This window comes from Cyphomyrmex costatus, unplaced genomic scaffold (assembly GCF_001594065.2).
Source record: "Cyphomyrmex costatus isolate MS0001 unplaced genomic scaffold, Ccosl1.0 scaffold241, whole genome shotgun sequence".
In the NCBI taxonomy this organism is placed as follows: domain Eukaryota; kingdom Metazoa; phylum Arthropoda; class Insecta; order Hymenoptera; family Formicidae; genus Cyphomyrmex; species Cyphomyrmex costatus.
The window spans coordinates 1,472,750-1,491,727 of record NW_017276489.1 but is presented as its reverse complement, the minus strand read 5'-3'; the positions used below and the strand labels follow the sequence as shown (position 1 = coordinate 1,491,727).

Sequence of the window (18,978 nt, the reverse complement as noted above, 5' to 3'; positions counted from 1 at the left end):
TTAAAAAAACAATCATAGCTAATCAACCCATTTCTATGGAGAATTATTTATTTTCAAAGTAAACAACGTTCATATTAACGTAAGTCGTAAATTAAATTTAAGTGGAATGAATAAATTTCTTAAGGTAAATTGTTCAACATTATTATTTTAGTTAAATTAACAACGTTTAGTAGAAATAGTGACGCCTATAGAAATTATTAAAAATAACGGACCCTAAATTAAAATATAAACATTAGGAATTTAGTAGTGTATATCTAATCTCGTACGTTAAGAGCATAGTTATGCTATAAAGTATAAATATATCAACCATTTATGATGCTTTTGAATTTTCGACACGCTACGCTTTTACCATTATTTAAAAATTATCGTTTTCGCGACGCAAAATTTAAAGGACTATTCCTTCTTAGGTCACGTTATAAATCAAGAAGACGAATAAAAATAACATTGTGTAATCGGGAGATCTCTCGACGCAAAAATCGCAGGTGTCCGATTTCGTCCAATTAAAGCCGTAACGAACTAACCGAACGATTCGACTCGGACGATGTGGATATCGTCGAACAGTTTCACGCGTTTCTTTATGCTTCGCATTTTCATCCAGCCCTTATTTCGAAGGGTATACCATTAGGTATTCTCAAATCGCTGACGGCTCATCTTTTCCCGGTGACGAAGACGCGAGATTACATCGAGTTTCACGTTGCGTTGACTTTGGTCGTTCCAGGATTTGAATCGGCGACGAAGCCGAGGGCATGCGATAGCATTAATAACAACGGCGAGGATCGGCCGTGCGGGAAGAAAAAGCGTATGAATTAGGAGCATCTCAGGCCGGGCGCGCTCCCCGTTACCGTTCAAAAGAATCACTTTGCTCGCGTCTGGCAGCGTGTAATACCCTGAATACAAAATGAGTACCGTGAAGAAGCGCTGCCCCGATCAGAGTTCCTATTTACGTCAGTCATCCGATGAATTAAGGGCCCCGATGCGCCGGCGAGAAAGAGGAGCTCGGGCTGACAATGAGACGGAGGAAAAGGGGGGGAGGGGGGGGTGGGGGGAATTGAAAGAAGAGCGAGGTGGGCGAAGACGCGGCTGAGATTCCCGTGTCTTATGACAAACGAGACAACGGACTGTCAAATTATCCCGTGGAGCGACTAAATCGCGCTACGATGAAATACGTTTTATCGGCGTCATTTTTATCCTTTTTGTAAACGAGACGTGTGGTGGGTCGCGAGGTTGCTTGAATTTGCGGTGATGACATCCTTGATGACTTTTTGATTTCAAAGCAACGTGAGGAATTGACTCAATTAATTTTCTCTCACTCTCTCTTTTTCTCTTTATAGACACAATGATATTCTTTCTAAATGCGAATGCAATCTTTATATACGTTGAGAAATCACCCGTATGTCATCACTTCATTTTCGTATAACTTCACGCCTTTCAAAATTCTCATAAGCGCTTGGCAATGTCATCACTGTTGAACTTTAGCAGTTGTAAACTTTTTTATGTAAAACTAGTCGTGTTACACTAATATGTGTAGTTACAGAAAAAGAAAATTATATCCAGAGAGAAATGTATTTCGAAACAATGTAAAACGTGAGAGATAAGGTAAATGTGGTGTAAAAGCTTTAAGCGACGAGGCGAAATGCCGCCGTGTTGCGTTCCACTTTGGTGAACTTTGTTGAACCTAACAATCGATGCCGGTCGATTTATTAATGCAACAACCGGAGGACGCGGTAGGCGTGCACTCGCTGTCTTCGACGCCGACAATGTCGTACTTTTAGCCGCAGCTGCTCCGAGTAACGTGTAAAAGTTTAATGCGCGAGTTGTCTCGAGACAGCTACGTTTGCCCGTCCCCATCGCGAGAAAAAACGTGGAAAATTCCTTGTCCGTCAGAAAATGTCGACAGTTCAATAGAGTACTCACATTACATGGCAATTAAAATTAGCTAAACAAAATGTGCAAAAAGATACTATTTCTTTTTTTAATTTAATTCTTGTAGAATCTTATTTCTCGAGCTACAGAAATTAAAAAAAATTTTTAATTATACAAAGAAGTTAATTTTAAAGAAAAATTTTGTTTTTACAATAATTATAGTATGAGATTTAATCATAATCATAATTATTTACCAGAACTTTTTCATAATTTTACAAGATATCGATATGTCAAATATCGTGTCTCACAAATTGAATTTATAGGTATTTAAATCAGCACGTTTTTAAATAATTTCGAAAAAAATATTACAAAGATAATAAATAAAATGTTATAAAATAATTATAATTGTGCCTTTCTTTTTTCACATAAGAATATAATCAATCTGTTTCTATTATTTCTAATATTAATAAATACTTCCTAACATTTAAATCTAGAAGTAAGGAAGAAGTAAGTTTTATTACATTTTACTTGTCACCGGTTCGCGGATCATTCAGAACGATGGCACGGCATTTTACATTCGGAAAATCAATGCACGTTACTACGTAAACGCGCAATCAAGTTATTCATCTTGCAGTTGTGAGAACTTAATAATAAAGGTCGATTTTCGCAATGGTCTGACAAGTGTCACGAGGAATTAACCGGATGCCTCTGTACGAGAAATAGACGGTCGAACGAGGCTTATTAATTAATTAATCCAATAAGAAACTTAACACATCCGTCGCAGCACGAATTGGAATCTGCACCTCGTCGGATTTTGCTTTTTATAGCGAGCTGATGTAGAAACGCCGGAAGTACAAAGATAATTCGTACAAAATGATCAGCGCTGAATTGCTAAGTTTTTATTCACAGCTTCATTGAGTTTGAAAATCTAATTCAATTAGCGACACGAAACTAATACGCTTTCCGTCGTTCTTCCTTAGTCTTTACTTATTCAATATCTTTCGAAAATTGACAGAAATTATCATAGCAATTCAATTATTGTGCCAATCTGCGCAAACTCGCAGTTCAGCGATTGAGCTTAATGAGACAGGACGGGGGATGGTAAAATTTTTCTAAAGATACTTACGTGCCCATGCCTGTCCATATCGTTGTTAGTGAGCTTGACTTTCTCGAAGGAAACGACCTGCTTTCGGAGCTGCTCGCCCGTGAAAGGTGAATCCGGATGAACGTAGAGTCGTGCTGGCGCCGGCGGATCCGCCTTTCCGGCCACCAACCAGCAGCTCCTGTGATATGCGTACCGATACCTTTTATTGTCGACCGGTACAATGTCCATCAGGACCGAGTATCGACTGTCTGCCTTCAACCCGTTGAATGAGACACGACACGTTGGAAACATCCGTCTGAGCAAACAAAAACGTATCTTCGGTCAACGAAGTAATCTGTATAGAATTCATAAATTATATCTAACATTTAATTTAAAAAAATTTTCCAACTACTAGCAATTGTTGTTTGAATTAATAGCAATTTGATTTTCGCAAGTACAGAAATCAAAGTTATGCAGTAAAAAAACACATTTTCTATTTGTGTTAAAATAGGTCCTTGTTAAAAAATTTTCGGGTTAAATTTTTAATATATTTGATTATTAATTTAACATAATATGATTGTGTTATTTGAATATTTTGTGTTAAGTTGATATTCAATATTAAAATATTTAATATTAAAATAACACAGTTATGAATAATTAAATAAATAACATATTTTCAAACGTAAAATTTAAGATAAATGAACAAAATATATTAATTTTTTATACATTATAAATGTCATAATCAGAAACCATAACTGTTATAACCAAAATAAGAAAAAGTTATAGTATAATCATTATATTTTTCTTAAAATGACTTTGGTTACTATTTAATAATTATAAACAACTAAATTTTTTTGTTACTCTGATAACTGTTATAGATAGCGAAAATTGTTTTTAGTTGCAAATAACAATTATAAAATGACGGAAATTGTTTTTGGTTGCAAATAATCATTATCGATGGTAGAAATTATTATTGTTTACAAATAACCAAAACCAATTATTGCCATTTATAACGGTTATTGATAACAAAAAAATTAGTCGTTAACGGTTAAGCAGTAATCAGAACGCATAAAAAATTGATTTCTTTAAATCATTGCATTTTTTAAAATAAATTTTTAAGAATTTAATGATTACTATCTTATATGTAAATAAAAATCAATTTTTTATCGATGATTTTTTCCTATTAAATTTCTGACATAAATGTTATTTTTTATTTCTGGTCATAACTTATTAAAAGTCATATTAAAAATATTAAATTTGTTATAAATGTTAATTTTACTGAAAAAAATACACTTTCGCAATTTGTACAGAAATTGGCCATGTTTACATTATTTATGTTAATTTTTTACATAATATTTATGTGTTATTTCCCCTCTAACATATTCATCTTATTAAATCAACACGAACATTTTGGTAGACTATTTGGGACACACACATGAAATATATGATATGTTAAACTTAACACTGCTAAATTTTCCAACTGTGCACAAATCTTTAAATTGTTAATAATTAATTCCCGATTCGATACAGAATCCATAAACTGTCTTCTGACAATTTCGTTATATAAAACAGTTCCTAGAATAGCGTTTATAACTGTTAGGTAAAATTAACTGAGACTTGATTAATTAATTCTTCGTCTCCTGTTAACGACAGAACTAGAAATCTCTTTAGATATATATATTTTTGATAAAAGGAAAGTGTCGCATTTTGTCAATCAATGCTCCAGGATGATTCGCGATAATTTTAGGGTTGACCTGCTCACGATCGAAGGGGCAAGAAGAGAATAAGCGAAGAAAGGGGGCCGACAGGGGGCGAGAGGGAGATGGGCCCCGGACTGAGGATTAGTGGAAAGGGGACCGCGGGGGCAGGGGACCTGGCGTGAATGTTTTGCCTCGGAGGCCAAACATTAATACCGTGTCGGGCCCCCCGCTGCTCGACCACTAAAACGCGGGGACACCCGCCGATCTTATCTACGTCTTCTCCTCGGTCCTTGTCGACTCGGTATGCATTCATCCCGCCAGTGCCACGAGTGTGAGTAATGCTTTTATTTATCAAGTCGTCTTTTGTTAATGAATTGAACGAGGGAGAAGGTGGGTCCTTACCCTCGCGCCACTCCACCCTCCTGCCCCTTCTTCCTCATTTGTGCCTGATTTTCAACCCTCCCCTTTCCCCTTTCGCGCGACCATTTTTCTCGAGACCGCGGGCACAAACTCTGAGAATGCCTGCGACTTTTTTCCCATCGGATTATCCACCAAATTCCCATCTCGCTACGAGGATGGTGGCCTTAAAGATGCGTCTGAAAACTCAGCCTGAACGTCGGAAACACAGAAATCCGTAAAAATAAGAAATATAGAGATAATCCTTTACATATTCTATTAATATACATTTACTGTTTTGCACGATCAATATTTTACTGTTTCGCATTTTGCAACAGAAATTGCATAAAGCTACCAAGTTAAAAAAATCCATGAGCAGAGCGTAAGCAAGAAAATTGAACTCTGCTCTGAAATTCTCTAAAGACAAGAAGCGTAATAGGAAGAAAGAGAAGAAGTCGGGGGTAGTTTCAGGGCTGCCTAGCGGAAAGTCTAAGGGACGATAAAAGGGCGGTAAGTTGACGGCTGAAGGGAGCGTCGACCAATGTCGCTAAGACGCAGATCTAATTACCGACGCACGAGTAGGCGCGCACCCGACTGGAGGAACGGCGATCCCCGTAGAAGGGGGGAAACCTACGACGAATAAAGAGAAGGGATGTTGCCAGTCGTGGCGGGCAATTAGGCGCGCGTCGGCCGCGTCGTCCCTCCCATCTTTTCCGCCTCCTTTCTCTTCCGGAAAGTTTCCCGGGTCCTTGAGGATCTCGTCAGTGTTTTTCTGTGCGACCATCCTCGCACCCCTTCTTGTTAGATCGTGGCCCGGGGCTGACGATCTTAATCCTCCCTATGAAGACTAAATACTTTGTTTTATCCACGAAAAAAATATTTAACAAATACATAAAAAAGAATTTTGGCGATAAACTGCACAGTTAGAAAAATTTGTATTAAATTTAACACATATGTTACGTTCTCAAAATGCGTTAAATCAAAATTTTTATGTTAATTTAATATTAAATGAATAATATTAAATTAACATAAAAATTAGAATAAACACAAACATAAAAGTTAACACTCTTAAATTAACACGCATATTTATCTTTTATTCATTTATTTTAGAATTTACGTTTTAAGTAAAGTAAAACTAGATACTTTATATTATTTGTTTACTTACTCATAATATATTCAGAAACATAATCACATTGTATTAAATTAACATTCGGATGTGCTAAAAATTTAATACAAAAATTTTATCAAGGACTCTTTTAACTAGTTAATTTTGTACTGTACATATAAAGGAAAGTCTGTAAAATTCTTTCATGATAATCGATCAATAAATAGGATTTTATAGTTCTACTTTTCTTCTTAAATAATGCCTATCGTAATTATGTCAAAAATGCATTTCTTATTCTATACGATGAATTCGCCCCGTAGGACGTCACATCGATACAAAGGACTATTCTACGTCGATAGTTAACTTCGTGTCCAATGTTAGCATTTCCGTCGTTAAGTCGAAGATATATGTTTGAGAAGGTGGTATATCGCGAAGCCTCGAGACAAACCGCGAACATAAAACTTCTCGACTGCCTTCCGCGAATAGGCAGCCCCCGAGAGATCCCTCCCTGGACTTCTCCCCTCACAGTGTGATCCCACTCGAATCCTCACGCCTCTGGTCGCCACCGCTCGTCCCAAGGACCCTTATAAACTGGCATAAGCTCGCCCGGTTTCTACACCGGCCCGACTAATTGACTGACGGTCAATATAGCAATTTAACCCGCCAGCTTGCCACCAGCTCGTTCTCCGCTTTTTATTTCTCCTACCTCCCCTCTTCCCGAGCCCGTCGCCTTTCCGTCTATACCCCCTGCGCTCAGGTAGTCTTAACTCTTTCACAGTTTTATATTACTGGAGTATATTTGTGCGTGCCGTTCTTATCCTTTTATTTGTACGATGTATTGCATTATGTTATTTTCTTATTATTCGCAATTGAATTTGTTTACTCACAAAGAGGCAAGCGAACGGAAATGTTGCACGTGTACACGTATGTTAAACTTACATTTCACCTAGCCGATCACTTACTGCGTTTTTATATTCCTGAACCAATTGAGAAGTTTCATGTTTAAGTTTTTATTATTTTCTTTCCTACCGTTTCCGAGTTCGTGATCCATACCACGTCTGTAACTTTTTTATTCACGATCTCCAGCTACTTGTTAAATAACATCGGCTTACCGCAAGATAGTTGCATCGATCTCACTAATATTCTCGCCAATTTTCTCTTTCTCAAATAAATTTTTTTTTATAAATAAAAATCGATAAGACAAAGACTTTATTATATGCGACAAAAAATTTACAGTTTAAAAAATTTTATCTTTCGCAAAAAAAAACATTGATAAAATCTCTGAGTTCTTTAAACTTATTTCATGTTTTATTATTATATGGTAAATATATATTTATTATATGGTAAATATTTTGTATTTGTGTAAAAATAGATCCTTGTTAAAATGTTTTTATTAAATTTTTCATATATCCAAGTGTTAATTTAATGAGATTATGTTATCTGGATATTTTTTTGTGTTAAATTATAATTTAACATTTTTTAGTGTTAAAATAATACAATTTATAAATGAATGAATAAAAAATGTATTTTAAAACATAAATTCTATAACAAATGAACAAAATGTGTTAATTTAATATAAATGTTAATTTTGCTGAAATGTATGTTAAGTTAATATATAAATTAATTTATAATATATAAATTTTACTGAAAAAATGATTCCATAATTTGCTTACAAATTGTGTCAGTGCTGCATTTTTCATGTTAAATTTTTATATAATATTTGCGTTACTTCCTAACGTATTCATGTTAAATGAACGTAAAAATTTAGGTAAATCATTTGGAACACGCAATAGAAGTTAAATTTAGTACAAATTTTCCAACTGTGTACTTTTTACTCAAATTTGAGTTTCAAGATAACATTATCGCTGATACTTCGCCTATTGTTTGTGCAACTTTTATGTCTCTTATTCTTTTTCTGCTATAATTTATATAAATGCTCTCATCAATAAAATTATTATTATTTATATTTCATTAAAAGTTACAAGTTACAATGTCTGCATCACGTATTATTAAGGATTAATCTCAAACTTTTAGACTGCTGATTGTTCCCCGAATAATATCGTTCTTTCCCCGTTTCCCCCACCTAATTCCCGCGATTAAAGGATCGTAATTTCAATGCGATTAGGACGTTTGCTTATGTTTCGATGTAACGTGTCAGGCGAGTGACAGCTTGCTCAGGGTAACGACACCTCTCGCCCTAACCCTAGCCTGTTTCTATCGCCGGGTTCCCCTCGGGAATTTTCGTGGGTGTCGCGTCGTGACCCGTGGCAGGACGTGATTGAGTTTGCAGCGACATCGCCCCGGGGCCGACGGCGGTTTCGGGACGAGGGCCGAAGGGGTGAGCGGCCGCGAGTAATGAGAAAGAGTCAATCGCTCCGGCGTTGTCCAGGAGAGAAATTTAGCCTGCGATGCATTAGCGGTACATCGTCCCGAGGGAATACTTCCCTGGAGCATCTGGTTGCCTCGGGAATCGCGTTTATCCTCCCCTCTTCTTTTTATACATATTCCCCTCGAGAAACGAGCCTAGAATTGTTTCTGACTGCGATCCATCGATTAATCGTTGTGAAATACGCACAATACTACAGTCTTTCCATCTCAGCATCAATGTATGTACAATAAAATAATCATATCTCAGGCTTCCAAGTATTCGTTACACGTAATTTACATTTGTCGTTCATTTATATCAACTCTGGCGCTGGTGGAGATAACTGCAGATTGCGCGCGATATGTATGTACTACGGAATCATGTTACACAGTAAAGAATTATGTATTATAATATATATTCATCAAACACTGAAAATAAAATAGATTTCAAAGTTAACCAAGATATAATTTAAAAAAAAAAGATTCAATTATAGTAATTACTAATTGCACGATGTCGTTGAACTTGGATATCCGACAATTGCGTGATTAAAACTTATCGATGTCCATCTGGAATGCCTACGGCAGTTATCTTTGATACCGACAAATAAATCAGCATTACAATCCAGATAGCGATCATCCTTCCAGGCAGCGGAAATCGATAACTTAAAGTACTTTGACCTTACCTGCCAGTCTTTGTGATGATCATCTCCGTGCCGAGCTCATTGAATTTATCCCAGAGATCCTTGGTTTCGAGGTGACACACCACGTGCCTCAGCTCCTCGCAATTCGATCGTTCTTGGAGCAGAGGATTCACCACTGGCGAAACGCCGTTTCCACTCGTGCTTCCGGTATCGTCCGTTTCCGGCTCGTCCTCCGGATTGATCGTCTCCGAGACCGGCGGGGCACCGCGAGCGACCCCAGAACCGCTGGCTTCCCTTTCTGCAATCCATGTTTTCGCAATGTTCGATATAAGTATTAATATACGCTACACAAAAAATTTAATGTATATATCTATAAGCTCTCTGTAATGCTATGTAATACCGAATTATCCTCTCCAGAACGTACTCGTCGCCGCGTCATTACTATGAATTATTATCCACCTCGTGTAGCCGCGCGGTTTTTATTCGCCATCAGCGTGCCGCTGTACACAACCGGAAACGACCGCGAGAGGGAAACCGCTTCCGGTACGATCCGATATAAAAATCGAGGATCGCTGAAGCGTAATAAAAACCTCGCTGCAAGTGGAGGCAGTCGAGCTTAAGGACCGGCATTTATCACTGCAGTATCAATGACGCTCGTTTTTACCCGTTCAGAAGTCACTAAAATAGCAAACGCGGCAAACGCGGAGTTACCGTGAATGAACCGCGCTCGATGAATATTTAAGAGCCGTTCAATTACAGTTATATTTCGCCGTTCATTCCCCGTTTCGCGGCGACGATGTTTTTCTTGCGCACCGACGCGACGTGACGCGACGGACGCGGCGATACTTTCGCCGCTTCGCGCGGCGAGCGAAATTAAAAACGAGACTCCGTTCGTCGATTCGTAATTTACGAGAGGGCCGCCCATTACCGCAAATCGTTATTAATTTTGTTCGAAGGAGCCGACATATTGCGATAACTCGATTCTAAATTACGCATGTACAAGCCACAGGCACCGATTAATACCTATCTCTGTACGCTTTTATGCCGCGCCGCATCCTACTTGCTACTCCGAACCTGCGAAGTTCTTTTCGACCCCTTCTCGCAAGAAAATTCTCGCATTTACATATATGTGTGGACGTTAATGAAAAATCGCTTTCGTGACACGCGATTATTTATCGCTTATTCGACAACTTTATTAACGGAGTAATGAAGAAAGGGAGTGCCTTTGATTAAGATTTTAATCGAAAATTGAAGCTGAAAATGGTAAATGGAAATGAATTGAAACGATGCCCGTCCTGTTTGAATTTCCTGTCGCGAGAATTGAATACATAATATATAAAGTTATATTAAAGAGTTTAAATAAAAACTGCGATATCTCAATAATGATGTGATATACTGTATATAAACGTTTTATCTACTTTAATTAATCCAGTTTAAATTCTTGTTTTCACTCTTAAATAAATCTCAAGATATCATCGGACAATTTTTATTGTGCAGCGCGGAAATGAGATCTTATCAAGCAGTTGTGTCAAAACACTTGAAAGTATATATGGCACGAGAGGCATAAAATTCTGCGAAAATCACGTTAATTAAAATGACTCGCACTTGCTTGATACCGCAAATTAACTCGAAGACGTCACGTCTCATTGAGGCGTTTTATTTCGCGTAAATCGTGCTAATTTCTCGCGTTTATAAATGTTTACGTGCACGTCGATTCAACGTAGCGTTGTGCACATATTATAGTTCCACGCCGTTCAATCACATCGACGTAAATCTAAGCGTAATCCATTTGGCGGTGGTTATAGGTATCCAGCTATCGATGATAATATATCGTGTCGGTCTGGCGATAAGCAGATTCCTTCGACGGTTCGGCATCGCGATCGATTATAAATAACGCTGCGAACGTTCCGCGCGAGAAAAGCCAGCTTTACAATTATATTACGCAGATTGTTTCCGATTTTAATGACGCAAGGGAAAAGTAATCGGCTGATAAAGCGACGTATTGCCGTCGACGGTGATTAATCGTTGCGCCACGACGCACGGGCGACAGGAAGTCAAGCTCTCTTTTTCAAGATACTTACACGCGAATTTCTACAGGATGTGATTGTACGACGCGAAGATTGAACGCTCGACGCATGTGACTCGTCGACGCAAAAGGTTCATTTTCTTTTAACGACCTTCAACCGTTGTTAGATTAAGATAAACATATAATCGTCAAAGAATAAAACTTGAATTTGAAAAAAAGGCAATTACAATTGACATGTACATATGTAAAATTGATTTCATTCGCACACGATGAAACAAAATAAATTTTCAACATCCTGATTCGTATATAGTTCGCGCAACGTAAGCCGCGTGCGAAAATATCTTCGGACGATTCTTTAATAAATTCATTGGCAATTTTTTTCGTAGCTTTCCGATAAGGGCCTTCTCCGCGCGCGCAGCTGAGATCAGAGTTATTTATATCTAACGGGAATGCGAGAGCAGCATCTTCCATTTTAACAGGTCCCTTCTCCGCGTAATTCGCGGACACGTATTTACCACGTGCGCCTTCGCGTTTTCATGGTAAGAGCCGTCGTTGTACTCGGGGAAACCGTAATAAACTTCGTAATGGGCAGTTACGAAGTACCGACCTGGCTGGTATGTCAGGTGCCGGCTATCAATTTTGCACGTTGATGCCGCGCGCGCGAGGAATTAATTGTCCATTCGGCATAAGGCGAAATCCAGTATCGGTATTATAGCCCCGCTTTTCCGGTTTTCTCTTTGCGAAAATTCCTAATTGATCACCGTTTACAGCCTCACAGTATAATATACTATGCACGTTTCTCTTTCCTTATCGGAAAATATAAGCACGTAAAGAAAGAAAAAAATTTGAACGTCGCTAAAATAATACGAAACGATTACGGGTCGAAAGCAGGGTGGAGGCATCGCACGAAATATAAATAGATATGTAAATTATTGTAACTGGCTGCCAAATATAATTTTGTAGTTTTTAAGTATATAATGGAAAGAACAATTTTGAAAAATTTAAATTTTGCAAATCTAAAAATAATTTTATTAAACTATCAAAATAATTATGTTGGGAACTAAAAAGTGATGAGCTGTAAAAAATTTTGATATTCCAGTTTAAACTTGTAACAAAATTTTATTTTGATGGTCCAATAAAATTACTTTCAGATCTATACTCAGTTAAATTTTAGATCTTTCAGCAAAATCATTTTTTCGATCGTGTATAATAAAAATACATGAAAAAGATGGTTTTATTGAAGAGTATAGTTAGATACAGAACTAAAAATAATTTTGTTAGACCATTAAAATAATTATGTAGGACACTCAAATTGATTACTGACTACTAAAATATCGAAACTTTTTGCGGCATTACTCTTTATGCCTGAAATTCCCACGTAATTATTTTGATAGGCCAATAATTATTTTGAGATCTGTATACGTGATTAAATTTTTAGATACTTCAACAAAAGCATTCTTTTTGTATATAAAATATTATTATAAATATAAATATAATTAAATATAATATGTAATAAATATATGACAGAATAAACATCTCAATATATATTCATATCACGATTAATGCCACACAACAGTTTGTTCAATATTATTTAAATTTAAGACACGAATGTGTATTATGCGTGCGATAAAGCTAAACCTAATCGAAATACTCACGTTATGATTTTTCAATCTCATTTCAGGGTAAAAGTTCATGTAGAATAAAAACCACACAAACAAGGAAGTAACGCGGTTGATAAATAAAGTCTCTTGGTTTACCTTAAGTTACTACAGGTTATAATTTCACGTACCGCCGCTCTTAGCCGGCATCACGCTAATAACGCTAAACTAAAGTAAGCTTCGTCGTAAGTGGATAATTATCCTTTTTCCAGGCGCTACCGCGCGCTCATTACATTGCTTACCTGCCGTGTATGACCGTTGTGCCGTAATCGAGGACATTAGTCATATTACATTTAATAACACCTAAACCGCGGCGAGACCAGAGGAATGATTCTCGAAAGTTCGGCGATATATTATTGATCGACCGCAAAATTGATTGACGGTAATACGTGCCATGAATTATCCAGTTCGATATGTAAATTATTATCACGTCCTCTGTTATTTCGTTCCGTATTTACATCATATTTTGCGGTAAACGCCATTCGATCTCTGGCTTACAACTACTTTGTACGCACAAGAAAGTAAGAGAGAAAAAGAAACAAAATTTCACTTCATAAAGATATAAACTCTAAAGTGCTTGAACGAGTAGGTATATTTTACACTCTTGCATGCATAAAACGGTCTTCCTAGTAAAAGTTAATATTATATAAATTATCATAGCGCTTCTTGTGTAAATTATAATGCATGATGATTGTAATCTCTATTTTATTTTACGTATTTCGATCCGCGTCGCTCGACTCTTCTGCCTTTTTTCTGTTGTAACTTAAATGAAATATATTTTATATATTTTACAGAGTATCGAAAGTTCGCATTACGACGAATATTGCACACGATGCATAAATTATGCAAATTATCTCTCGATTACAACATCGCCAATTCGCTTCACGAGTGGTATTGCACATTTATATTTCTTGCCTCTCTATGTGCATCTTTATAATATGCGTGATAAATTATATAAAATACATATACTGAATTGAACTTATATCTTCACAAACGTGTGGACATATTTATTAAACCGTGTAATATGGAAAGTGTCTAATGCCGATCCCAGATTGTTAACCTGATACGGCACTAATTTGTGCCCGTGTGAATGTATAATTCCAAATTTTTAAGCACGATCCGCAAAAGTCATTCGTGAACGATGAACTTTAATTCTTTTTCATGCGTATACAGCGTATTTCAAAATACGTATTTTATTATATGTCTTTAATAATTCTTAGTTTTTCTTCGGAAAGTTTTGAGAATTTTTTGAAAAATGTTTATTAAGCAATTCCGGAGCTTAATATGCTTAAAATAATTCTAGAAATAAATATTTCGATAACGAAACCCGAAGAAAAATTCTAAGAGTGAATAAAGAAATAAGTCGTACAATAAAAAAGAAATGATGTTAATAACATTATTTAATTTTAAATATAATTTTGTCAATGTAGCTTAATGAATTAATGAAACAAGCTGTTGTTTTAATAAAATATTATTTCTTTCATAATACTATTAGTGAATCAACAAAATTATTTTCAGTTACAATAATGCTGTTGATATAATACATCATTTTTTCCAGTGTAAAGAAAATTACTTGCATTTATGTATCATTCGATAAATGTTAGTCAATAAGTAATTTTAATTTTGCCAAAGTGATAAAAATGAAGGATATTTATTAACTCTCTCTCTCTCTTATCCATGTATATTCATAACTTTTACACAGTTACAACATCAACAGATATTATTTTAATGATGCGCGCCTGATATTTTACATTTCCAAAGAATGTTCGCCTATTTAGACAAATGAACTGCTTTAGAAAAGGTTAAGAGCAGTTTGATCTTCTAAACCGGGCGACTTGTTTGCGCAATCGTAAACTCCTCGCTACACATCGCGGAATATTAGGTACGAATTACCACTTGCAATAACAGTAATCTTCATTCGTCGGCCGGCTTTTAGCCGTAAAACGCCACGGAGAGTCCTTTGCGGTCGCCGGGCTCTGTATTTACGTTGCGCTCCAAGCTCTCGCGGCTGCGAACCTTTCAATATAGAAAGATCTTCGTCGGCGGGGATTATCCGCACGCAACTCGTCGTTTCCACCGCAAGAGAGCCGATAACCACAAAGCAATAATTAATTACCGTCGGCACCGATACGCCGATTTATCGACGATTATTACCCGGCGAGAAGGAGCCCCGCGTACACCTGCACGAGTCGAGCTACGCGCGCGTTTAACACTCCGCGCGCGAAGAAGTTATTTAACAACCGCGAGATCGAGTACATAAATTCTGAAACGGCTGATCAATATCGCTTCATTAATACAACTCGATGGGCGTAGCCGGAATTATGGTTACACCTGTGGCGAAGAACGTGAAGATGTTCGCACGATTCTCTGCGCGCGCACGCATTATAGAGATTATTCTTTAAAGTTGCATAAAGCATATTGTTTAACCCTTTCGAGTATGTGTTAAGTATTGTGTGAGCTAACGTAGTTCATTCTTTCTCTTTTTTTTTTCAATTTAATTCTCTACTCCTGTCTCTGTTCCTCTTTATCAAACGTCTTTAATTACTCTTTATTTATAATATTAACTCTAAAACACATCAGTCTTGATCTGGGAGACTCATATAAATTGAAAAAATATAGATTTTTACAATTTTTTTTTAACTTAATGGTTTTTCCTTAAATACTGCGTTTATTCAGTCACATTTCTGAGACTTCGAACTTCCATTTAAAAAAACTTTAAGATTTAAAGTTTTTAAAGAGATTTAAAAAATTTTTAAAAAAGATTTAAGATATATATATAGTATTAAAAAAAAACTTGTTGAAAAATATTGATTGGGACCAAAGTTAAAGACTTCTCAAAGTTGCATGGCTCGCCCAGTGTTTTAGGCAAAGACACAGAGAATGAACTGCGCCATTCGTATATATGTAAAATTAATAATGGACAAAAGTGAGAGAAAAATAAGACGCCAAAAGGACTAGTTCCTACTTTTGCCTATTCAACCAATATCTTAGAAAGAAAACTTGGCCGTCTTCACTTCCTTTTTTCTTATTTTTATACTGACCACATTTGACACTATTTAGATACGGATGACGCAGTCCATACTCTATGTCTTTAGTTTTAGGTTGACGATTGAACGCAGGAAGAGTGATGTGTTTTAAGATCAATTTAGTTATTTTAATTAATGCGTCAATAAATTGTTATTAATATCAATAAATTCTCGATTTCACTTCGTAATTACAACGATTTTCGTTTCTTCTCAACATTGACGCACTGAGATTAAAGAATTTATTTGAAGGATATATTGAGAATCATGAGACTTTTTCATTTTGTCGCGTGCATGCGTGAGCCCGGCACTCGTCGATTAGAAATAATAATTATTGACGACGACGTGGCATCGCGAGACGCATTATTTCCCAAGAACATCGCGTGGCCTGAAATCGAGCGTGTTTCCTCGCTTAATTGCGGAGAGGCAGACGAGAGCGACAAGGGAAAGAGAGAATCGGCGTCCTCGGATATCCGTGATTAAGTTGCCAGCGAGGGTCGCACGTCTTGACGCGATAAGAGCCCGGCATCAGGCGATACCTGCTGCGTCACGTCGATCGCGGACGTACCGAAGGAAGAACCCGCCGGTTTTTCGAGACGTCACCAGCACAAATAAGTAGCCGGCAGAAACCAGTGATTTTCACCGGTCGCGCACTGACGTTATGTAAAGGGATGCAATTAGCGACACGGCGCATAAGTCGCCTAACCATCCCCTTTGCATCAAACTGACAGCAGACACTTTCCATCATAATTTCTGGCTTTGCATTAATATGCAATAGATGAAGGAAAATTCAAAATTATTTTTATTTAAATCTAGAAGGCTATCCATACGTAAGTTTAGCTTGCAAGTGAATGAGGTCATGATTGTAGACAGCGAGCGCTAAGCTATGCTTTAATGATCAATAAGATGTTGAATTTGATAATGTGCTTATTTTTTCGTTTTGAATTACTAATTAGATTATTTGTGTTTATATAAAGATTTAGGTAATAGACATTTTGTCATTAAAAGTGTGAAATGTATAAAAATCTTATATTACATCGTCAGGTCAAAAATATACCGGTCGAAATAGCCAAAAGCAAAGTTGTTGGCATTCGATTCAGAAAAAGCTCTACTTAACTTTTGGTCTATCAGTCGTTATTTCGAAAAGGAAGATAAAATGAAGCTTATGGAACATGTTCTCTCATCTTTAAAGAGATCAAACGATTGCATTGAAATAATTCGATACTTTATAATCACTCATTGTGCACAATTATTTTATCTTCCGGTCCACTCAAATCACCAGAAACTCGTGTTTATCGGAGCGACATTCATAATTGGGAAAATGTAAGTACACGAGTGACTCTTGCAAGCCCTAGATGTGTGGTCCGTCATTCGCGTATTTTTATTCGACACGATCTACGGCCGTGTTAAACGACTGACGAAACGGATGACGAGCCACCGTGGTGGTCGAATATCTGCCTTCTAGCGGCCGTGCGTCTCGTTTCTTGGCATATCTTGCAGCTTTACGGCACGCCGAATGAATTACGGTTGCGAATGCGAGCACGGACGAAGCGGATCAAAGCGCTCGTGGGACAGATTGAAACGGGTCGTGAGCACGAACGACGATCTACGAGTCTCGCACTACGAGGGGAACGAACATCGTCCTCATCCCGTTTGATCCGAATGAGCGCGAACGGACTCGTTAGAATTGCTAAATATTGCCAAACTGATGTCTTCATTTTGCGTTTGACATCATAACATGAACACTTGACTTAGCCGAATTGATTTTGTACCCGAATATCTAAGAAATAATGCAGAAGACACTAAGATTTAAATAGATATTTAAGTTAATTAAATAATTTCTAATAGGAAACTGATACAAACGGAACGCTTTTCAAACAATTTAATCTTTTTAGATAAATATAAATACGGAAAATCGACCAATATGAGAATAATATAAGTAACCAAAAAAAGTTCAGACTTTACCTGGTCCATCTTGATGCCTAATACTTAGTATTTTTTGTGAATTTTACAATTTTCAGTTCATGCACACCAATGATTTATCAATCTTGAGAAATACAGTTCTAAATTGAAATTGCAGTACGTTATATTGCAAATTAAATTGACAAAGAATTTAATAATATTGGTATTAATGAGTATCTTAAAAAAAAATAAAGAAATTTTATTTCCCAAGACAAAGTTCTACTATTCGAGAAAATATTTATCACTCGGTGTTCCGAGAGTTAACAATGTAATTTAACAGCAGCAATGATGGTGATATCATAAATACTTTCCAGCGGAAGTCGGCGTCTGTTCGAGGAGACAAGTTTACGAGCACAGCGTGCGCGAATGAATTACGATCGTCACCGAAAATCGAAACATTTGTGACTGACGGTAACGCGCGTTTCTTAAGTAAGCGGAAAGAATGATTTTGTATCTAAAATTTAACTAGTTATAGATCTGAAAATAATTTTGTTGGACCATCAAAGTGATTACATATGTAGAAGTTTTAAGAATAATATAGGTAAGCACATAATACAGCAAAAAGTTTTAACATTCTAATAACCAGTTTTTGTTGAGTGTTCAAATATAAAATTATTTTAAGATCTGTGGTTATCTAAAAAGAAATATACCAAAATTGATCCAAAATGATCAACTAAATAAATTTACAAATTTTGAGATACAACATCAGATTATTAAAATCTAAGATATATTTATGACATCAATATTATTAAATTGCTTGTTAATTCATGATATTACTACTCTAGTTCTGTTAGAATTACGCTTCAAGATTGAAAATTAAATTCAGTGTGCACTTTATAGGATTGGACATGGTATATAAATTTACACTGAATTATTTAAGCACTAAAGATCCAGCTTGAGTGTTTATGATCCTTATTTTTAATTTTTTATATATTCACGTTATGGATCTTAACAAATACTTTGTTTAATACTATAAATAGGTTTTCAATAAACGTTCTATGAATCATAGAATCATGCTGAAAGAATTTGACCGTAGAAAAATCAATACATCTACTTGGGACATAAAGCTATGTCGCCACTACAGAAGTTTCTTTTCAGCGATTTCACTTATCGATTCTTTAATTTTTCTATAATGTTCTCTCATTGTCAGTCATCT

At 36.4% G+C, this 18,978-nt stretch overlaps 1 protein-coding gene across 1 annotated transcript in view; it reads right to left on the bottom strand.

The window, feature by feature from the left end:
• The window catches only part of LOC108774310 (T-box transcription factor TBX20), a 57,887-nt gene that overhangs the window by 21,612 nt on the left and 17,297 nt on the right, over window positions 1-18,978 (bottom strand). Inside the window, exons 3-4 of the mRNA XM_018540382.1 lie at window positions 9,196-9,451; window positions 2,990-3,263 (exon numbers count right to left, since the gene is read on the bottom strand). Of these exons, the coding sequence (XP_018395884.1) occupies window positions 2,990-3,263; window positions 9,196-9,451 (530 nt within the window). The remainder of the gene's footprint in view (window positions 1-2,989; window positions 3,264-9,195; window positions 9,452-18,978) is intronic.